Raw genomic sequence first — 21,267 nt, 5'->3', positions numbered from 1 at the left:
TACTTAATATATTTTAGAGTAGTCTAAAGCCTACTACCTAGGCCTACTAGGTTTAATAAAGTAGCTAAGCTTATAAAGCGACTAGAGTAGGCTAAAGTTATTAAATAAGCTATAGATATTAGCCTTTTTATTAACCTACCTAATAAGTAAGTACTTAATAAAGAGGTTAATAATATAGTTAAGTTTATTACTTAGTAGTATTAGACTAAGAAGCCTAAAAATTAATAAGAGTAAAAGTAAGAAGTACCTAAAGTTACTATTTAAGATACTTTTACTACTTTTAAGAGGCTATTACTATATAAATAATAATAAGAGGAAAGTAGTATAGATCTTATTACTACTTTTAGCCGGTATAAGCTAGTCTTACGAGGTCGTCGACTCTATAGTACGAGACAGACTATATTATCCTTATATTTTAATACTATCTAATATATATTACGTGCTACTGTCCATAGCGATACCCTCTATATAACGATAACCCACCCTTACATTGACCTTATCGTTATGGCCAGGGATTGCTGTAGTCAGCGCCAAGATAGAGAAGAACTATGAGAATCATGTCCATGCGGTCGTTCGTATCCATCAGCGGCGGAACTTGCCTGGATCAATCCATAATTGCCTTCAAGCCGCAACGCATGCGACTTCTCCTCCTCGTCTAAGCCACGCCATATATGTACATGAGTGGAAAGAGACAGCCTTATGAGCTGCCATCGATAGCCCAATCGCACGTCTTGCACGAGTATCTCAAACAATGCCTTGCGCTTCTTTTCGTTCGCCCTCTTTACTGCGCCTAAACTCCTTGCTCTTTATGTGAATAGACGTCTCACAACATCTTGTTGAAGGCTGGGATCAGCGTCTGTGCCAGCCAGAAAGAAAAGGTGAGCTTGGGACCGGTCATCAGCAGCTTGGGTACTAGGCCCTTGAAGAAGGCGGAGAATCCTTCGTAGCGAGCCATATCCGCGATGATCTTGACGCCGGACCGCTTGACCTCGAAGTTCTGATTTTGAATACGGGTCTTAACGACATCGAGCGGAGCGGAGACAATGAGGGAGGCGCTGGATCCTGCAATGGATGCGACAAAGTTCTGAAACCAGGTGGCTGAGTTGTAATCTTGCAGTGCAAATAGGTATTGCTTTGCGGCAGCAGATCCACCAAAGAGAGCGAATGATCCAGGAGCGTTACGTGCTGCCGTCCAGCCCCACCCGCGATATAAGCCAAAGCCCTCGTCGGCGACAATCTTCAGCACGCCTCGGCCACGGAATGCATCCGGGTTTGTCTGTCTCTTGATCTTGAGGACGTCCAATGGCAGCAGGACGATCTCGCCAATACCAATCAATGAACCAGCGGTGGCGTGCATGATGGCCTTGCCATTGCCCTTGCCAAAAGCCCGATCAAAAGCCTCCCCATGATGTTGTGCCAGGTAGTCCCTGACGAAGGGCTGTCCACCGTATTTGTACACTCTCTGCAGGACCTTGTATGCTGCTGCATATCCCAGACCCGGGAAGAGGGAGAAGAATCGGCGGATGACGGGATCGTGGGCGCTTTTTCGGAAAATGACCTCGTTCAGTTGCGATGAGCTGGTGACTCGGCCCTGGTTGGACATGAGGCGCTTGGCGATGGTGTCGACGGGGTGGAAGACGATGAGCTCGGCGATACCCGCGCTGCCTAGTCAATCAATTCAGCATTAGATATCTCGACGCAACGCGCTGGTGACGGTGGAGGTATACCGGCTCCCAGAATTCGCGCGGCCGTCGACTCCCTCTCCGTGTTGGCGGCCGAGCCCTTGCCCTCGGGCGCTGGTATTGACGGTGCCATTGCGACTGTCTTTGACTGCTGCAATTGACGGGTTAAATCAACGACTGACTGTTGCAGCGAGCGGAGATGGATGTCGGACAGCAGCAGCACCGCGATGAACTCGACGTCCTGAAAAAGCCTCGAAGCTTTTTGGCTGCGGGAGCTCGGGCCACATCAGGTCACCTCACTCCAAACATTCACCTGCATCTCCGGCCAAGACAAGGACAGGTCCCAGAACGCCTTACATAACCCTCGACATTATCCCCTGCGCATCGCCTTCGATTATCGGCAGCCTCGCGCGCTCTCTGTGTCTCATGCTAACATTCGGACCCGTCGGCGCGATACATCCCCATCATAACCGGCGCACTCGGTATCGTGTGCGATAATCAGCTACAGGTACTCCTCAGTTTTGAGTTTGACGCTTGCTCGGTCTGACGCAGCATTGTCGAAGTCGAGTATGGAAGAGCCCTGGATGTGGTTCCTTCAGCTGCCGCTGATTTATTCATCGCCACGAGAATATGCGGTTTGACTCTTTCCTTATCCTCTCTTACACCTACACACACACATCCTCAGTATAGAACAACGTAGCAGTTGAACGACATGGCCCCCGCGTATCCTCCAACTCCAGCTTCTCAGTGGCCAGAAGAATACAAGCCGTACGCAGAGTGGGTCGAAGAAAGAGTCGCCCCAACTTTAGGTCCAAATGGCCAAATTTTAACATATCAAAACGCCAACGGCGGTCTCGAGGGCCCTTTCCCTGTCATCGTCGCTTCGAAAGATGTTGGACAACTCATTACGGAGGCTATAAGCAAGTTTGGGTCATTGGGAGACATCCCGAAAGATGCAAAAGAAGTTGCGATTTTGACGGTTGGGTTTGTATCCCAGACAATGGTTGATGTCTTGACTGCTCATCATTCGACAGCGCCAAGTTCGACGCCAAATTCGAGCAATACGCCCATTACAACATCGCCACCAAAACGGCTGGTCTTACTCACGACCAATGTGTGGCGATGAAGGCTGGCAAGAAGCCTGAAGGACTTAGTCCAGCGGCTGCGGCGACCTACGACGCCTCTTACCATCTCGTCAACAAACAAGGACCGTTACCGCAGGATTTGTATGATGCCTGTGTGAAGGAACTCGGCAAGGAGGTGACACTTCTAATGACGCACTACGTCGCCATGTACTGCTACATGTGCGTTTTGATGAATGCTATGAGGGTACCACTGCCCGATGGTATTGAGATGCCAGTGTAAATACGATGTTCCCGCTCAATCTTTACCCTGCAAACACAGGCCCTCTTCGCTTCACCTTCACCAAGACCGGTGTTCGCAGATCAGAGTCTCCATGCGAGACGACCACCATCGGCTCATCCTTATTCACAAACTCAAACTCGTAGCATCTCAACAGCGTTGTCGTCATCTTCAGGACGTTCGCATTCGCCAGGTTCTGACCCACGCAAGACCGCTTGCCGACTGAGTATGGGATCACAAGGTTGGACAACCCATCATTCCGTTGATCATACCAGCGATCCGGATCGAAGACGTCGTGATCCGGACCCCATACAGAGGGGTTATGATGAAACGCATGGATGTTCATGGAAACCTGGGTCTGTTCGAGGATGTCAGCCATTTACCACCTTGGCAGCCCTACATTCACTTACGCCTGCAGGGATTTGGACCCCTGCAATGGAAGCTCCCTGCTCTGGCACAGTCCGGGGCATATTAAACGTCCCCACGGGATCTTTGCGAAAGTTCTCCTTGATACATGCTTTCACGAAATCCAACTTCTCTTCCAGTCCTGTGATTTCGTAGCAAGGCTTTCCGACTTCGAGGGCTGGGAGTCTCTCGTCGATCTCCTTTACACATCTCTTGAGATACTCTTCATTTCGTGCGAGGTTCGCAAAGAGGAGATGCAGCGTATTCCCCGTCGTATGCGTTCCTCCCACAACCAACGTAATCGCCTCCGCCATGACTTGCGCCTGCGTCAACTTCGCTCCTGTTCCCTCCTCGCTCGCAGCGATGATCCTGCCAAGCATGTCTGGCCTCTCATCAAGATTCAACTTTTTCGACCTCTTCTCGATATTCGTCAGGGCCAGTCGGAAGATGACATTCCTCCCTTCCAGCAGTTCCGCGACCTCCGCTGACTGAGGCAAGTGATCTTTCAACCACTCCATCGCTCCTGCCATACTCGGCATACTCCCGGCAACACAACAACTCCAAAGCGCCTCGCTGACTCTGGGAATCTTCTTAGGATCTTCGTCGTCCTGATTCCCGAACGCCTCGCTGAACGCTAGCTCACCCAGGATGTCCACGATGCAGTACGTGATGTACTTCCTCAAGTCGAACACCTCCCCACTCTCCGCAAACCGATCCAACTGCTTCCTCAAGATCGCATACCGACCATCGACAATGCTCTCGTACGACCTGATCGCAGTTGGGGTGAAGTTGTTCCCAAACATCCGCTTCCGCTTCCCATGGACCACTTCATTCCTCTCCGAGAACAAACCAGGGTTCTTCTGATCAAAACCGAGATAGAAGTCGCCTTTCGGCCAACCACGCTTGTAGATGCCTTCCACAGCTTCAGGCTGGTTGAAATGTAAATCACTCGGACCAATGCGTACGATGTCGCCGTACTTGGCATGCAGGGCGACCATGGCCTCCGGAACGCAGTCGGTGGCGGTTATCCATAGTTTATATGAGTCTGAGAGGGAGCAGATGATGGGGCCGGGGAATCTCGCCAGTGGGTGTAAGACTGTTTGGTAGATGATGTAGGAGATGGAGACCAGGAAGATGAATGTGAGCAGAGAGGTGAGTGGGTAAGTGGAAAGAAACAAGGTCGTATCCTGCAAGACGGTGGCAGGCATTGTGATGTTGGTGCGACGGACAAACAAGCAGATTCAGCGAGGAAGACCAGAGATTATCAGCATGTGTTGTTAGACGCATTTGCAATCCTTCATCCACGTCAGATCCAACACCAAACCCTTGGAGTAGGGCAGGACAGTTCTCAGCGTCTGGAAGACTTGGATTGGATAGAGGTTGCGAGTTTCGCTGAGTCGATGGCACTGGTGGCCTTTGTCAGACTACGTCAATAAGAGTACGAGCCGAGCTTGGAAGAGGTGTTTCTGGACGAGCTGCTACATACTTCCTCTGGCGTGGAGCTGAATGAAATAGCGCGGTTAGGGTTTAAGCTTCAGGAATCTCACCTGCTGCTCCTCCAGTAGAGGAAGTTGTCCCACAAGGGGCAACGCTTTCACCGAATGCCTCCGCGAGAATTTTCGATACGGCCGGTGAGAAAGGAGCCTCATGATTTGTCTTGGGCGCTCGATATTGTCATTGCTAAAGCAGTCACAGCTTCCATTTGCCGTTTGGGGTATCATACAAATCAAACCAGAACGCCACCGCTTGATGCAAAGACATCTTCTAACACATAAACCGCATTGTGCTTGCAATATCTTGTCCACAGGCATCTCGTCTTCCCTTTGCTCACCTGCGTCAGAGAGCTGAGTTTGGGGCTTGAGTACTTGTAGCGCTGCCTGGAGTTGTTGGACTCGTCGCAGAACCACTCGCAATCACTCGGCTCTTCCTCCGTGCCTTGTCACTCTTCTTGCTCCCTCGACGCTCGCCATCCTTAATCTTCTCCTTACCGGTGGTCTTTGCCGCTTCCGTGAAGACAGCAGGCGGGGTTGCTGCTTTTGGCGATGCCGCACGGGATGTCGTTGCAGACTCCTTCTCAGCCTTGGCCTTCGCTGCTGCCGCCTCTTCATCCGCTCTACGCTTCTTAATCGCGGCGTTGGAGGCAGAGAAACGAAAGTTGCCGGGCTCGCCCATCATTGGGTTTTCATCAATGTACTCATCGGCGAACTCGATAGCATCGACGAGAGATTGTTTCAGCGAGTTCATGTCTTTCAAAGTTGCCGATGACATGGTACCACCGGCTCGAGACTCGGCTTGGACAGATCCTGAACGAACGGACTGGTCGTCTGTGCCGGGTGCCACACTGCCTTCGCGTGACCGTGCAGGAGTCCCTGGTACTGATAAAGAGGATGTGGCTTTCTGTGCGCGAGGGAGGTAGTGGAAGCCAGCAGCAGGCGTGTAGCGAGGCAGACTGCTTGCGATGGGGAAGAGCTTGTTCAGGCTGGCGCTTGACGTAAGCAGACGATTCGAGATGATGTCGTAGACGCTGGGGGCTTGGAGAACATTCTCCCCGACAATGTAGTAAGTGCCAAGGACCGTAAGTTCCCACGCATCCTTGCCGTCTGGGCCTTTTTCAACCAAGACATGAGGCGGACGTAAATATGGGTCAGAAACGCGTTGGCGATCCTGCTTGCGGATGACGTAGATGCCAGTGGTGGTGCCTTGTGCGGCGAGCTCTTTGTCTGACACGAGTTGGGGTGTATCGACAATCATGAACTCCACACCCTCCCTCCGACGCAGAGTAGCCTCGAGCTCTTTGCGGTTGCTGACCATGTTCCAGGAGTTCATGTCGCGCTTCGATTGATCCATGAGAAGGCCATTTTTGCTGGTCCAGTCGAAAAAGGGCGACTCGGAGAAGTAGCGATGGATAAAGTTCTCGTCCATGTGCTTCCCGCCTTGCTCTGCGATCCACCACTGAATCATGGCTGGATGGGTCCATACCTCGTCATCAAGCGGCGTGCTTCTCACCGCCGCCATGACTGATGACAAGTACTTGCGAGCATACGCTCAAGATGTGGATGTAGGGAAAGTCGTCCAAGTGGCCGATTTATAGAAGCTGGTACTTCACAAGATGTCCCTGGCGGAGAGAAGCTCTACGCGGTTGGAGATGTACCTCTGCGAAGGCGAATAACAAGCTCCCGGCTCTGATGTTCGGCTTGTCGATACGTCTTCGATATCCAGCAGCGCGGTGTTCTTTTGGTGGTAGCGACAGTGCAATCGAGATGTTGTGTTGTTGGTGTTGGAGAGGATCGAGAAGACGAACGAGAGAGACGGATCTCGCTTGTGATGCGCGCCGGCAGCTCCCGCATTCATCCGGAAGTCAATCTCTGGATTCACCCGGCGTCTGCATCGCTTGCATGTGATGGCACGCCTGCCGATTCGTCCTGGCGGCAGCATTGTCGGATGCCCATCCTGCACTGCAGCAACACGAGCGTCGGGTAACTTGTTCGTAGCAGGAGCGCATCCATGAACGTCTTCGCCCGCAGACCCCCCGAGGCAATTTCTCCGTCGCCGCCATGTCCGACACCAAACTCCCCCGAGCCCCCAAGTTCCCTACCCACAACGCTCCACGAGTCTGGTTCTTGACCTGTGCCAACAGCCCCATTGGCATCTCGCTGTGCAGACACTTGCTAGCCCACGGCGACTACGTGACTGCTGGAGTACAGCCCGTGGAGTTCGAGAAGGAGGCCGAGAGAAGCCAGGACTTCAAGGACTTTCTGGAAGAGTTGGCATCCCCGGCGGCCGTCAATGCGAGCGTTGAAGATGGGAGTAGGAGGGAGAGCTTTAGTGGGAAGGACAAGGGCAAAGCCGAGAAGCAGGAGCGCGAGAAAGAGCTATGGCGGAGTCGCCTTCGGGTCGTGGCTCTAGACGTGAGGGTCATGGGACAATGCCAGTCAGCCGTCGCTGAAGCTGTGCGATGCTTTGGCCGCATCGACATCCTCTTCTGTGCTCACTCCGAAGTCGTTGTAGGAACGGTCGAGGAGTTGTCCCAAAGCCCTCGAACTTTGAGTCTGGTCAAGGATCAATTCGACACCAATTTCTTCGGACCTGTCAATGCTATCAAGGCCACGCTGCCCATTTTCCGATCCAAGAAGAATGGACACATTTTGCTGCTAACTGCCATCACCGGACATCTAGGTACACCGGGGCTCAGCATGTACTGTGCCAGTCAATGGGCTATCGAAGGGTACTGCGACAGTCTAGCTTATGAGATCGCACCATTCAACATCAAGATGACCATCGTGCAACCGAATATGGAAGTCAACGTTTTGACACATCGCATCACTTCGGCTCCGCCCATGGCATGCTACACCGAGGAGAACAATCCAGCACCACTTTCACGGAATATTCTGTCATCACTACTGGACAGAATCGATGGATCCTCTGAACCAGTAACAGGAGATCAGCTGCATTCGAACGAGGTAACCAGTCTCTACCCTCCCCTCAGCAAGGGCATGAAAGAACGTCTGGTGGCCGAGACTGTCCATGCAGTGGCTGCCATTGGTGGGCATGACAATCCTCCAGCAAGGCACATTGTAGGCGTCGAAGGCGTTACGACCGTCAAGGAGAAGTTGAAGACTGTCAGCGAAGAACTGGAAGAATTCGTCGAATGCAGTGCCGCCGTTGATATCGAAAAAGCAGAAGATACGCAGACGCCGTCGCAGATGGTTCCTCTCAATAGCTGAAGGAAAGACTCTGATGCTGGGTCAGGCGTGAGCCGTTCCCGCCGCTCTTTCACACGATGTCAACTCTCGAATCCGATCATCCGGGCGTTTCGACAACAACCCTTCTTCGAGGCAGCACTTGGTATGCTAGGACGACCATCACTCCACAGGTGGACTTGTTCACAACACCAAGCATGCCTCGACTTCCTGGCGAGCTCCGACAGATGATGTTGGGTCGAAGATCTGCCAACTCAATCTCAAAGCCAAGGCGAGGCGGCTCGGTGCGATGTGCGTGGTGGCGTCACGACGAAACGTGGAGAGACTTTCCCCACCTTTTGCGGAAGCTAATGGCCCTCATCCTGGACGTTGCCCACCACTGCTCCCAAGTTCCCAACCACGCCCGTCCAACTCTACCGCACGAGGGACACACGTGCGGCTTGCACCTTTTCGATAATCCCCGCGAATCACCACCCACACCAATGTAATCCGACTCCTCGACGACCAGCAATGGGACGGCCTTGAACGCAGTCAAAGAAGGCCCGAATACCACAGCTCGCGGCTGAGACACGGTTCTTCTCCGGCTCAGACATGGCCATTGACGGGCAGGCAGCGCCAGCGAGGCCACAGGGCTCGGGTGGAGTCAGCAAGAGCTCGGAGAATGCCAATACATCGACGAAGCAGTTGCGACGGGCCTGTGGTAAGTGCCAAGGACAGCGCCCGCTTGATCACGGCTAAGATGGGTAGATTGCTGCAGGAAGAGGAAGGTGAAGTGTGATGGTGAAGAGCCCTGCAACCCTTGCAAGAAGGCTTCAATACGATGCGCATACCTCCAACCAGCCCTCAAGAAAGGCCCGAAAGGACTGCGAAGTGCCAGGGTCCTGCACGCGTTGCGAAAGATAGACGACACGGCGTCTGGAAGCCCTGCAAACCCGACCAGCCCAGGTGGACAAGGACCGTTTGGAAACTGGCAATGGGGTTCGAATGGCGCGCAGTATGGCAGCGCGTCCCAGTCGCCCGAGACAATATATGTTGCCCAGACCAGTGTTGCGCCGGATCAACAGCCATACTACCAGCAAATGCCGACTTCGATGCCACAGCCTCCACTTCCACACCAACAACCACCTATATTCAAGCGCGAGCCACAGCCGCAGTATAGCTGGTCATCAGCACCGGGATCTGTGTCCACTCACAGTGAAGGGATACCTCGTGTGGCCTCGCCTACTTCCACGGACGGCTACAGTCATAGAGCACTTGTGGGAGACTTCTTGCCTTACATCCACCTGTTCTTCAACCACATGTTTGCCATCATGCCAATCATCGATCGCAACATCTATATGGATCCCAGCCTGTACGCAAACCCACACCGCATGAGCTCCGACCTGTATTGCTTCCTATGCGCATTATGTGCAGCGACCGTCGTTCAACTGGATGAGTCGATCCCACAGCCTCCCTCCCCACATCCAACCAAGCGAGCAGACCATCTCTTTGCCGAAGAGTGTATGCGTGAACGGAGGACCTACGACTATGTCGAGAGTATGTCGACGCTGAGCATCATGACTTCGTTCTTTCTCTTCGCCTATTATGGCAACCACGAGCGACACCTCCAGGCTTGGCACTATCTCCAGGAAAGCATCACATTTTCCGAGAACCTCAACATGGACGACGAAGCGTCGTACGACAAGCTGGATCGAGTGGAGATGCAGTGGCGAAGGCGGCTCTACTGGTTGCTGTTCATCACTGAGCGCGCTTATGCGGTGCAAAGACGAAAACACACGAGACTGCACGCATCCGTGACGTTACCATCAGTGTTTGAGAGTGAGGATCCACAGCTTTTGAACGGATTTGTCAACCTGGCAAACTTGTTCAGCGCCGTGGACGAATCTTTTGTCAGTGCCTGGCGTGGTTCCAGAAGGGCCAGTCTGTGTGACGAGGCGTGGCTGGCCAAAACGCAGAAGCAACTCGATGCCACGGCGCATGCAGTCGGTTTGGGAGAACTCACCGAAACACAACATCTTGACATAAGTGTCACCCGAGAATGGTTACATGTGCTCGCTTGGCAGATGGGCGTTTCGAATGGTTTGATATGGGGCCAGGGCGAAGCTAACCTGAGGCTGGACTATCCTGTGGAACTGGCAAGGAAGGTGGTTGAGATCACAACCAAGGCGAGTCCGCTTGCACTGGATAGTCACGGCATTGGAATGGTGAGTTACACGCCACCAGCTTGCTGCATATCCATACTGACGTCTCGCAGGAGCAGAAGCTTTCCGACATTGCGGGCTGTCTCGCGGATGTTCTCAAATGCACGGCTGGCGATAACTCGGCGACTTTCCTCGAAGGCAAGCAGTATCTCAACATTCTCCTCAACAAGCTATCCAGCATGCGAGGCAAAGAGTCGCGTTACTTGAAGCCTCTCATGTCGAAGATGGAAGGCTTGGTGGGCTACGAGCTCAACACTACGACATTGCCACTTCCCAGCGAACCCCAGCAAGCATTCACCACCAACATGCAAGTTCCTGCCGTCTTCGCACCGTCTTCGCCGCGATGGTCCATGACTGATTCAGTCTCGATGTTGCGCACCCTCTCCATGACTGGCGTCCTTGGCATGCCCGGTATAGCCGTCCCGCAAGAGGATTGGGAACAGCGAAGGCCCAGCGGGCGTGTTCTTGGGGAGGAAGAGCTGGAGGTCTTACAACCATGGCTTGCGACCGCGTCATCTCAATCAATGGCTGCCTGAAGTTTTGGAGTTTCGAATGGCATACCAACTTCGATGACAAGGTGCGTTTCAGCACTTCAAAGCAACGTACATTTCTATGCAGCGTACAATCACTATGATTCTGCAGATACCCATATTACTGAATCGAACACGTTTAGCCCGGTCTGGCGTCATGTTACTTCCCTACTTCTGTCAGTTTAGAGCCAAAAGATTCGTGATTGACTGGTATTCCCTCGACGGCTACTCGGCTTATTGAGACGTGTATGGAAGAGCTGGTCCATTACCAAAGCGGATTCTGTCATGCGCTTACTACAGCACAAAGTCTCTCCATGCCTCAGGCCACAAGAGCTTGGGCAAGCACTACAAAACGTCTCCCACCTTCTTCTTGGAAAACGTTGGAAAAGATGCAGAGACTTATTATACGAAGAACACTCCGAGCACCAACTTTCAAAAGGACGTTTTGTGCATCTGGGAGCATGGCGAACAAGTACAACATCACGGCCAAGGAGACCTGGCCAACCAGATGTATGTACACGGAGGCTTTTGATGCAATCGACTGACGCTCGGAAGACTCCCACATCAATGGTACACCGGAAGAGATTCTCGACCGATTCGCCGTCTCTGAGCTTTGCCGTGCCTGGCCAGTCTATCGTGATGCCTCTGAATGGCAAAACTATCGCGATGCCTGGGCTGACAAGGGCTCTTATCTCTGGACTAGTAATCCTCCACTCTACCCAGCTCACAACCCTTCGCTGATCGTTCGTTAGCTTGGGGCGGCGGCGTTGATATCGACGACTTCATCCAGATCTCCATCAAGGGTCGTGAAGCTGGAGACTTTATCATGCACCGAGAGAACGGCACGCTCGTCGAATTGAACCCCAAGAATGGGCGAGCATGTGGAAAGATGAAGGCCACAATCACGCAGCGGTTCTTCTTTGAGAAGGAGGGTGCTTGCGATGTCGAGTGTGACTGCCGCTTCATCTTCTTCTGCCGCAAAGGCACCTCGAAGGTTTGTCGTACCTCCACTGCTGTCAATACTATGTACGAGGGAAAGTCTGACAATGCGCAGACCGGACAGCCGGAATGGAAGCTCCAGTACGTCAAGCTGTTCTACGAGAAGGACAAGGTCATCCCACTCGACGGCAAGCCCCTCCCTGACTGGGACCAATCCGTCTTGAACAAGTTCCCAGAAGGTTACCGCTGGCTTGGAGCGGCACAGGAGAAACTGGGCCACAATATGTTGTACGACCTGCCCGCTTTTGATAATCAGGGATTCTGGGATTTGTTGAAAGGCATGAATTTGTGGCTCGAGGGCAAGGATGACGAGGTTGTCAAGGCGCTGGGTGTTCCCGGTGCTTGAGAATGTCATTCTAAATCTGTTTAAACAGCGGAGTGGAGTGGAGAATGCCGGTCGGTCTCAAAGTGGACAAGGAAGACGCATAACGCAATCCTGGCTTTACCAACAGTAAGCAACATGCGCAGGCATTGCAGAATCTAAAGGTCGCAGTGAAACCATCTCCATCCTTCTGACTCCCGACGTGACACCTCACTGTGTGAGAAACATGTCCGGTATGATGCTGTCGGAAGATTGGCAAGGAGATATCTCTTCTATTCTACCCACCCTGCAACCACCACCGACTTGCTTCGTGCCGCTTGAATTGATCGAACGTGTTGACAATTCACAGGCTCGAGAGCTCATCACCCGGCCCAAGACTAATCACCCGGGACAGCTCGCGACGTCGCGCGAATCTCAATTCCCAGCCCTTTCACGGGTACACAAAGCGTTGCAAACTGGTGCTCGGCAGAGCAAGCGTCAAAAGCGAACAAAACTCATCCGTCGGGCAAGACAGAGGGCGCTTCGCGATATCGAGAGCCTGCTGAGCCCATATGTTCAGCCGTCGTTTCTCAAAGACCAGCCTTGGATCGATGTTGCGCTGCATCAGTGTGAGAGTAGCCGTACTTTGGGCGAAGGCCATATCGGAGAGCGCATCTTCTGACATTTTCAAAGGGCTCAACGTGAAGCGGCCACGGAGCTGGAGGGACTTTGACCTGGAGCATCGGCTGGGAATCAGCGTTGACAAGATTAGCAATTGGTGCGTACGCACATCATCCAACGATCATGACATGCGATAAACGGTAATAGGATCCGCTACATCGCCATGAACGACCCAGCCATCTTCTGCGTCGAAGCCTGCGCCTCAGCTTTCTTCTCCCTACCGATGGACTCCGACTCAATGCAGAAGCACCTCTGGTTGGAGAATCATTGCTGCACACAGATCAACCTCTCTCTGAACGACCCGAGTAGGAGGCTCAGTAGCCTGACGATCTTCGCCATCATACTCTGTGCAAGTTACTATGCCTTCTGCGGCGATTTTCGCGTCGCCCGCGATGTTCACGTCCCAGGCTTACGTCGGATGCTGGCATTGAAGGGCGAAAAGAAGTTCGTGGAGGAACTACCGGCATGCATCGTGGCCTTGAGTGTATGGTATGCTCGAGAAGTGACGAAGTTGTGCGGTGTGTCTGAACCAATCTTCTCATGGTCTGGACCGGATGGTGGAGATCTCATGCCTATGATCAGAGCGGCGGTCTCGGAAGATCTGAAGGGGAGCCTGTTGGAGGGAAGACGAGATAGTCTTCTTGATGACTGAGTCCGAGGAGCCTGTTTCTGTGTTGTCACGTTGTCAAGAGAATGATACTTTCAGCGTCGGCAAGGGGTTGAAGTCCTAGCAAGGCTATCGCAGTCGGCGAGCCAAGACAGTTCCTTGAACACCACTCCCACCGAGTGCCAGGGGCGAAGGAGTTGGGGGTTTGTTTTACTGGTCCGCCTGAGTAGGTGGTCCCCTGAGAGAAACCTTGGGATGTCGTTGCATCCGATTCATACTAGACTTTTCATGCCCAACAATTTCTCCTTATAAACCTTTCTGCATTGTAACACCATGTGTCAGCCTTCGCGAATGGTATTGGACTTCTCGTACTCGTTCACACTTTCGAATGGCCTCAGGAACCACTCTAACACTGCCCACCTCTACTCAAACTAGCATCACAAGGCCCTGGACGTGTTTCCGCACATCCGATGATGTGCACCGCCATTTCTACGCCTTACTGCGACCTGTCCGATTGCTGACACATACATATCTATGACCTAGAGCACACGACATGCCTGACGAGACGAGGTTTACGTTCATCGATTGGAACGACAAGAACACAACCGATAGCGTCCAATCAGCACGCTTCAAGATCAAGTCCCAGGCAGCCTTCCACTCCCACCAAGCCGCCAAACTCCGAAGAGAGCAGGAAGAGCTGTGCATCGAAGTGACGGTCTCATGGCCCCCTGGATCGCGAAGACGAACGCCCGGCCAGGGAAGAGGCAAAGCTGCCAGGCCTGGTAGAGGAGGCAGTAAGTCTGCCAGTCGAGTGAAGGACAGCAGAAGACAGGAAGCCGAAGCGGAATATATGCCTCTGAGACCATCCCTACATCGGATGTACGCCAGACCTCCGAATGTCCCATTCATTCCTTGGATAGATGCTATTTTGCGGCATAGTAAGTAGGTCTAGAGGAAACCTAACGACGGCAGGACGTTGGAAAAAGGGACGATCTTGGCTAACAATATGGTACCTTCCGCACCAGGCTTCAACATCGCATACCGTGAATTCTGGCACAAGACCGGCCTTACCGGTAGACTGGGCTTCGAAATTGATTGCTTCATAGACTGGTATGTCATGACTGTTTCCAAGACACGACGCTCTCGTTGATCAACCTATGACTCTAGGATGCGATTCGAGGCCATGCAAGACCCAACAATGTTCTACCTGTTCACGTCAACCGCCGTCTTCTTTGCTCTGCCGGTAGGCCGCCGCAACCGATTCCACGTCACCTGGCTGCGGACGCAAGCGATTCGAGAACTCAACATCGCCCTGTCCGACCCCAAGCGCATGCTCAGCAGCATGACCATCATGAGCGTGCTGACGATGACGGCGTACGAGGCCGTTGTGGACGCTGAAACAACCAAGAGGATCCACGCCCCGGCGCTCAGACGGATGGTGGCGTTGAAAGGCGGCGAGGAGAAGATGGGGTTGGAACTTCCAGGCTTCGTGATGGTGCATGCGAGGTGGCGATGTCAGGCTATAACGACGTTTCTGGGATTGGATCCGATTCTGACGCCGTGGGAGGATATAGCTTCGAGTGACGGCCTTCCGCCTTTGAAGAATGGGCTGCCGCGGATGATTTATGAGCGGATGAAAAGTAAGGAGGAGGCGGAGACGGGAAAGGACGAGGACCTGACACGTCTTGGAGATGCCGAAGAAGAATGGCAAGATGAAGTCTGTATCGTGGATGAATATGGTTATCCTGCAGACTCGACTTTAGATCCTGGCTTGAGCTCTGGCGGGAGAGACGATACTGGAGGCTGATGAATTGATATTCGTCAAGAAGCCATCTCCCTTCCTTGCGTTGGCACCTCACGCTTAGACAAACCTATTTCAGCTATTAGCCATTACAGTCGAACGTATTGCACCGCAACGGCCGAACGGAAATATGAGTAAAAACAGCGTCAAGCACAACGAACACTCATATACCAAGATATACATTATTTCCATCCACTTCCTCCATCCACAAACACTCAACGCAGCAAGAGGGTATTTGATATTCATCATCTTCAATAATCACGAATAGCGCACCAAAGGGTATCAACTTTGAACATTATCATCCTCGTCATCCAGCATCACCCATTTCTTTAGGTCGTAGCAGCTGGCGCCTCCGTCTTCTTCTCCTTCTTCCACGGCATGAGCTTCTTGAAGAAGCCGCCTGGGGTGCCCTTCTCCTTGCGACCCGCGACGTCGGTGGCTTTCTCGGTTTTGGGCTTGTTCTCCTTGTTCACTTCGAGCTTGTTCTCCATCTTGTTCGCTTCGACGGGGGCGGCGCGCTCGGCGGCAGCTGGGGCTGGGGCTGCACCGCCTGAGAGGAAGATGTGTTAGTAGGTGAGGTCAGAGATGTGGGAACGGACAGCGGAACCTTCGGCTTGAGCGTGTGCTTCTGCTGGGTCTTGTTGAACTGGAACATTGTTTGCTGGAGATGTCTCTGGCGGACCTGATGGTGCTGTTGTCAGAGATGTGGGTTGGTTGAGAAGGTGAGATTGAGGTATCTTGTACCTCCTTGGGAGGCAATCGCCTCGGCGGCCTTGAGGTCAGACATGTCGCTGGATATGGATAGAGAGCTGTGCGAAGAAAAGACCGTTCTTTCACGATACACAGAACTGTTGGGTATACGAAAGTGAGGTCAGAAGAATCCGGAAGAGCAGAGAGGAAGTTGAGATGTATTAATAGTGCTCCCCTCCACCCACCAAGAGGTACAAAACGGATCCCATGACGAGCGTCTTATCAAAGCTTCTCACGTCCCATGTGACGGTTAAGGCTCAGCTATTGGGTGAGCAAGAGGGAGGGATCGGGAATGCACGAAGACGTAGCTCGCGACCAGGGCAGCAGTAATCATGTGATGATGCCATTTCCTCTCCTGCGTCCTCCGGCTGGGCGGGCTCTTGGTCGCTATCATCATCATCAGCTTATGGTTGTCATCGCGAAGAAGAAACGTCGAGAGATAAGGTTTATTGAGGGAGTGAGGACGCTGGTGGTGGTGGTTTGGCGGGTGAGGTTGAGCTGATGAGGGATCTCCCGAAGGAAGCGTTCGGAGCCCTGAGTCCAGAGAAAAGTGGGCCTTTGTCTTTGTCTTTGTCTTTGTCTGATCGCCGGCGCCGGAGTTTCACCAAAACATTTTCTCGTCCAGACCTCACCTCTTCGATCAGAAAGTCACTCATTACTTTCACTTCACTTTCCGCATGTAAGACTGGATCGTACTGGAAGGCAGTCTTACTGAATGGCCTGTGGAGAGTAGTTCGCCTCGGAAACCCTCCGACCTTCGCTTCTTCCGAGCTACATGCAGCGACAAAGGATTCTCTTCATCGACGCTTACGACTCATTCTCCAACTCCATCATCGCCCTACTGCGGGCTGAGCTGTCTGTCACCGTTGAAAGTATCAGGATCGATGATCCTCGCTTCGTCCTCAACGACGAAGCATTCTTCACTTACCTCGATGGATTTCACGCTGTCGTTGCCGGTCCTGGACCTGGACACCCTGCGAATGCCGAAGATGTGGGGTTGATAGGAAAGTTGTGGGACTTGCCTGATGAGCATGTACTTCCAGTACTGGGGATTTGCCTTGGTTTTCAGAGTCTCTGCGCAGCTTTTGGCGGCCATGTGGCGAGATTGCGTGAACCGCGACACGGCATCATGGCCATGGTGACGCACCGCAACAAGAGCGTCTTTTCTGGAGCTGGAAAAGTCATCGCGACGCAGTACCATTCTCTGCATGTCCAACTGGAGAAAGGTGAAGGCGAAGTTTGGGAGCCAACTGAGCTTTGGAAACCAAGTGAAACGTGCCCTGAATTGGTGCCGCTGGCTTGGGACTTGATGAGCGTGAAGAATGGTCCGATCTTGATGGGTGTGCAGCATGCCAAGAAGCCATTATGGGGTGTCCAATACCATCCAGAGTCCATCTGCACGAACAAGGAGGGCCAAAGACTGATCTCACGGTGGTGGGAGGAGGTGATGAAGTGGAGTTCGATGCAAGGTCGAGTATCTGGCACCGAGATTGACAATCGAATCGACACGCCAACGGAAGATGTGAAGATATCGCCTGCCATGGAGGCCGCCGACTCCCCTAGGCGGAACGTTCTCTGGTCGACTGTTGAAGGTGTGAAATTGCCGGATGTGGCCGATCTGGTGGAGGTGCTGAAAGAAGGCATTGTGCCTGAAGAACCTCTCATCCTGGAGTCTGGATCACGCAATGGAAAACCTGTCAATCCTGAGACAGGTCGCTTCAGCATCATCGCCCTTCCAGAGGCTTCATCGATGCATATTCGGTATTCCACGGCTCGACATTCTCTGCAAATGGTGGAGGGCGGTGTTGTATCTGTTGAAAAGCAGGCTGATGTTCGCCAAACCTTTTCCTTCATCGACGACTGCATGCGGAGTCGTAAAGCCTCCAATGGGCCTGTTGGCTCACCGTTCTGGGGTGGCCTTGTTGGTTTCATCTCTTATGAAGCTGGGCTGGAGTCTATAGACGTTCCGCCGTCTGTGGATGGGTCGAATCGCCCGGATTTGTGGTTTGTCTTTGTAGAGAGGAGTGCTGTGCTGGATCATGTGGATGGCGTAGTGTACGTCCAGTCTTTGAGAGGTGATGATGAGGAGTGGATGGAGTCTGTCAAGTCCGCGATTACGCGATGTGGAGAGGAGGAAGGCAGTGGTGTGTCGAAGGTCAAGGTGTCGGCGGAGTTGGTGGATGGCCCTGAGGTGGAGGAGTACTGTTCGAAGGTGCGCAGGTGCCAGGCCGAGTTGCGAGCTGGTGAATCGTACGAGCTATGCTTGACCGATCAGTCGACTCTCAAGATCCAAGCGGATGCCTGGTCAATCTACCGTCAGCTGCGCAGTCGCAATCCAGCGCCTTTCGGAGCTTACCTTCGTCTGGAAGGTGGTTATGGTGCTGGACTGTCTGTCGCTGGCAGCAGTCCTGAGCGGTTCCTGTCGTGGTCTCGATCTGGGACGTGTCAGTTCAGACCTATCAAAGGCACCGTCAAAAAGGGGCCTGGCATCACGCGAGCAAAGGCAGAGGAGGTGTTGGGGTCCGCGAAGGAGCGCGCTGAGAATCTGATGATCGTGGATCTTATTCGACACGATCTGGCCGGTGTGCCTGGTGTCGATGCGGTTCGCGTGCCGAAGCTGATGACCGTGGAGGAGTACGAGACCGTCTTCCAGCTCACGTCCGTCATCGAGGGTGATGTGCAAGCCCCTGCTTCGCCCATAGCCGCTCTTGCTGCTTCTCTGCCGCCTGGCTCGATGACTGGCGCGCCAAAGAAGCGCTCGTGTGAGATCTTGAAGGAGATCGAGGGTGGTAAGCCGCGTGGGCTGTACAGCGGTGTGGTCGGCTTCTTTGACGTGGGAGGTGGTGGTGACTTCTCGGTGGTGATCCGCACCGCGTTCAAGTGGGATGACGATGGCGATTCCTGGCGAGTCGGCGCTGGCGGCGCGATCACGGCCTTGAGCGAGGCGGACGCGGAGTGGGAAGAGATGGTGACGAAGCGGGAGAGTGTGCTGAAGTCGCTGTCGTAGATCCCGCTGTCGTAGATGTGAGCAATGCTCTTCTTACCTTAGTCCTCCTCATATCTGGCTGCCTCCTTGAGCCCCAAAGCGCAGAATGCCTGTGAAATCGTTAGACTGGTTGTTGTGGCCTAGATCCCAAGATGAAGTAACTCAGGACAGCGAGGCCTGCGACCGCGCCGGCGTGGAGCGAGAACAGCGGACGCACTGCCCCGACAGCCCCGTCGATTGACTCCATCTCCCTCTCCTTCGTTGTCTGTCTATGCGAATGTAGTCGGTTGTGGTGGCGTGGTCGGAGAGGGGGATGGTGGGATGGAGGGCTGTTGAGAAGCGGAGAGGTCTAGAAGAAAGATAACAACTTACGGCTTCACGGCGAGCACGCTACAAGTCGCAAATATTGCAGAGCTGGGCTCTCTCACTCCAGTCTCGGACAAAAGAAAACACTCCCTATCTTCCACCTACCTTTGATGCTGCTGCGCGGAAACGGCTGGCTGGTATCACCTCCTCACCTTCGTCATAGCAAAAGAATACTTTCACTCCTGGTGATGCATATCCCTAGTAGCGTCTCACAGGGAGAAGATACGAAGTCTAACGGGCAAAAAAAAACGGTAAAACTTCAGCCACCTCGATGGTGACTCAAGAAACTTCTCATCATGCGCTAATTCAGGCCCGAAGGCCGATATAGCTCTGAGGTTTTTTCTGTGTTTGCTGGTTCGCAATGAACCTGTACACATGGTTAGCGTTTGTTCTGTATTAAACGTCGTTTGCCCGCGAAGCGGACGGCGAAGCAGGCAAGAAAGCAACTATCTACGCTATCTACGCTATCTATGCCAATGAGAGTGATGTGCCGGAGCCCACCACTCTCATTGGCAGTTGACAAGGAATCTCAAAGTTCCTATGAAGGTTAATCCGAGCGGATTTCGTTGACTTGGCCGTGTGGTAGCGCGCTTGACGGCGATGATGTAGTGCGGAGGGGTGTGCGGGAGGGCGAGAGCGCGAGGAGTTGCATTGACCTGAGAGCAGCGATATCCACCACAACAACGATTCCTTTTGGATGGCATTGACGAGGGAGGATGATAACACACCAGAGATGGTTATCAACACCTTTTTGAGCATCTCAAGGCATGTTGTTGTTGTGTTTCATGGGTCTGAAGGAGGGTGAACAGCCGCAAGTGCTCGGGCGTTCGGGGGAGACTTTTTGCCCTCACGAGCCGCGCAGCGCTACGACAGCGATATCATGATGAGATAATTAGATGCGCTTGTTGAGACAGTCCTAAAGAGCAATCGCGACACCAAAATCGACATCAGATAGGCCGTGGTTGTGGTGTTGTAGCCCGGCGAGGGTGGTTGGGAGACCGAAGCTTTACGGCCGCCGCTCAGGGGATTTTGCCTCAAAAATGTGTTCAGCGCCACACATGCGAGATTAATTTCGCAAAGTCGATTGAGGTGTTTGAGACAGTCATAGAGATGGATATCGTTCCACTTTCGAACACCTTATGAGTGGTGGTTGAGGAGTTGTATCGATCCGAAGGAAATCCACTTTGTCCAGTCCCCCGACGGTTTGCTGGACGAGCTGGCTTGGGATTGCGCAGAACACCACAAAGACGTTGCGGTCCTCAACAATCGGTCAAGGCGACTTAGATGAGCACTGAAACCATCCTCAACATCACCTCAAGCTCTCTATGCCGATGCGCTGAGGTATTGCGACACGGCAGCAGCGAGAGCGACGGGCGCATTGCCTCCATCTCCGCGGCCTCGACGAACACCTCCACCAGCAGCTCCACCGTCCACGGCGAGCCACCGAGCAGAACAGCATCAATCGATTCCCAATGCGAGCCGCTTCTCATCGAGAACGCCAGAGGTTGCCGCATCGTGAGCGCTGACCCGCCGCCTCCTCGAGCCAGAACACGGTCGGCCGTCCACACAGCAGCACCTCATCGTATGCCGCAGCGGAGAACGAGGCAGTAGCAGCAGTGGCATCTACACAAGAGGAGGACAGGGTAGAAGAAGAGCAGCGCCAGGAGAGCTGAAAGAGCATACGCATCAAGAGCGCATCCAACGCTTCCGCCGCAGAGGCCGCCGCAAGGGACAGCAGAGCTCATACCACAAACGGCAAGATCACGACCTCCAGCCATCTGAGAGCCTCTGCAAAAAAGCATGGCCAGTATGGACACCTCCAACAAAGGGGAGATGGCAAGGATTGACAAGCAAACATCTCTCCCAAAACCTCCTCCCACGCTGGCGTTGCAGAGC

The 21,267-nt window shown here is 53.2% G+C and overlaps 11 protein-coding genes across 11 annotated transcripts; 7 read left to right on the top strand and 4 right to left on the bottom strand.

The window, feature by feature from the left end:
- Nucleotides 1-823: 823 nt before the first annotated feature.
- Nucleotides 824-1,815, bottom strand: M409DRAFT_60706 (uncharacterized protein; the record flags this gene model as incomplete). Its single annotated transcript, XM_033814555.1, has 2 exons — nucleotides 824-1,665; nucleotides 1,728-1,815. 2 exons carry the CDS (start codon nucleotides 1,813-1,815, stop codon nucleotides 824-826), a joined length of 930 nt encoding a protein of 309 aa, XP_033660530.1.
- A 579-nt stretch (nucleotides 1,816-2,394) lies between these two features.
- M409DRAFT_29959 (uncharacterized protein) lies at nucleotides 2,395-3,047 on the top strand (the record flags this gene model as incomplete). The annotated part of the gene is made up of 2 exons (XM_033809696.1): nucleotides 2,395-2,666; nucleotides 2,717-3,047. The coding sequence occupies 2 exons, from the start codon at nucleotides 2,395-2,397 to the stop codon at nucleotides 3,045-3,047; spliced, it is 603 nt and encodes a 200-aa protein (XP_033660529.1).
- Nucleotides 3,048-3,069: 22 nt separating this feature from the next.
- M409DRAFT_70942 (uncharacterized protein) lies at nucleotides 3,070-4,657 on the bottom strand (the record flags this gene model as incomplete). The annotated part of the gene is made up of 2 exons (XM_033818972.1): nucleotides 3,070-3,402; nucleotides 3,455-4,657. The coding sequence occupies 2 exons, from the start codon at nucleotides 4,655-4,657 to the stop codon at nucleotides 3,070-3,072; spliced, it is 1,536 nt and encodes a 511-aa protein (XP_033660528.1).
- A 628-nt stretch (nucleotides 4,658-5,285) lies between these two features.
- Nucleotides 5,286-6,464, bottom strand: M409DRAFT_60703 (uncharacterized protein; the record flags this gene model as incomplete). The annotated part of the gene is made up of 1 exon (XM_033814554.1): nucleotides 5,286-6,464. One exon carries the CDS (start codon nucleotides 6,462-6,464, stop codon nucleotides 5,286-5,288), a length of 1,179 nt encoding a protein of 392 aa, XP_033660527.1.
- A 539-nt stretch (nucleotides 6,465-7,003) lies between these two features.
- M409DRAFT_70940 (uncharacterized protein) lies at nucleotides 7,004-8,173 on the top strand (the record flags this gene model as incomplete). The annotated part of the gene is made up of 1 exon (XM_033818971.1): nucleotides 7,004-8,173. The coding sequence occupies one exon, from the start codon at nucleotides 7,004-7,006 to the stop codon at nucleotides 8,171-8,173; it is 1,170 nt and encodes a 389-aa protein (XP_033660526.1).
- A 567-nt stretch (nucleotides 8,174-8,740) lies between these two features.
- Nucleotides 8,741-10,886, top strand: M409DRAFT_29955 (uncharacterized protein; the record flags this gene model as incomplete). The annotated part of the gene is made up of 3 exons (XM_033809695.1): nucleotides 8,741-8,849; nucleotides 8,897-10,353; nucleotides 10,404-10,886. The coding sequence occupies 3 exons, from the start codon at nucleotides 8,741-8,743 to the stop codon at nucleotides 10,884-10,886; spliced, it is 2,049 nt and encodes a 682-aa protein (XP_033660525.1).
- A 455-nt stretch (nucleotides 10,887-11,341) lies between these two features.
- Nucleotides 11,342-12,225, top strand: M409DRAFT_29954 (uncharacterized protein; the record flags this gene model as incomplete). Its single annotated transcript, XM_033809694.1, has 4 exons — nucleotides 11,342-11,390; nucleotides 11,436-11,582; nucleotides 11,633-11,874; nucleotides 11,935-12,225. The coding sequence occupies 4 exons, from the start codon at nucleotides 11,342-11,344 to the stop codon at nucleotides 12,223-12,225; spliced, it is 729 nt and encodes a 242-aa protein (XP_033660524.1).
- A 202-nt stretch (nucleotides 12,226-12,427) lies between these two features.
- On the top strand, nucleotides 12,428-13,513 carry M409DRAFT_29953 (uncharacterized protein; the record flags this gene model as incomplete). Its single annotated transcript, XM_033809693.1, has 3 exons — nucleotides 12,428-12,809; nucleotides 12,874-12,958; nucleotides 13,009-13,513. The coding sequence occupies 3 exons, from the start codon at nucleotides 12,428-12,430 to the stop codon at nucleotides 13,511-13,513; spliced, it is 972 nt and encodes a 323-aa protein (XP_033660523.1).
- Nucleotides 13,514-14,021: 508 nt separating this feature from the next.
- On the top strand, nucleotides 14,022-15,275 carry M409DRAFT_29952 (uncharacterized protein; the record flags this gene model as incomplete). The annotated part of the gene is made up of 3 exons (XM_033809692.1): nucleotides 14,022-14,406; nucleotides 14,494-14,578; nucleotides 14,636-15,275. The coding sequence occupies 3 exons, from the start codon at nucleotides 14,022-14,024 to the stop codon at nucleotides 15,273-15,275; spliced, it is 1,110 nt and encodes a 369-aa protein (XP_033660522.1).
- A 323-nt stretch (nucleotides 15,276-15,598) lies between these two features.
- M409DRAFT_29951 (uncharacterized protein) lies at nucleotides 15,599-16,056 on the bottom strand (the record flags this gene model as incomplete). Its single annotated transcript, XM_033809691.1, has 3 exons — nucleotides 15,599-15,819; nucleotides 15,877-15,951; nucleotides 16,014-16,056. 3 exons carry the CDS (start codon nucleotides 16,054-16,056, stop codon nucleotides 15,599-15,601), a joined length of 339 nt encoding a protein of 112 aa, XP_033660521.1.
- A 738-nt stretch (nucleotides 16,057-16,794) lies between these two features.
- On the top strand, nucleotides 16,795-19,026 carry M409DRAFT_29950 (uncharacterized protein; the record flags this gene model as incomplete). The annotated part of the gene is made up of 1 exon (XM_033809690.1): nucleotides 16,795-19,026. One exon carries the CDS (start codon nucleotides 16,795-16,797, stop codon nucleotides 19,024-19,026), a length of 2,232 nt encoding a protein of 743 aa, XP_033660520.1.
- Nucleotides 19,027-21,267: the final 2,241 nt, after the last annotated feature.

The sequence above is a fragment of the Zasmidium cellare genome, assembly GCF_010093935.1.
Source record: "Zasmidium cellare ATCC 36951 unplaced genomic scaffold M409scaffold_57, whole genome shotgun sequence".
Classification (NCBI taxonomy): Eukaryota; Fungi; Ascomycota; class Dothideomycetes; order Mycosphaerellales; family Mycosphaerellaceae; genus Zasmidium; species Zasmidium cellare.
The sequence above is the reverse complement of the archived record's forward strand: the minus strand, read 5'-3'. Positions and strand labels throughout refer to the sequence as shown.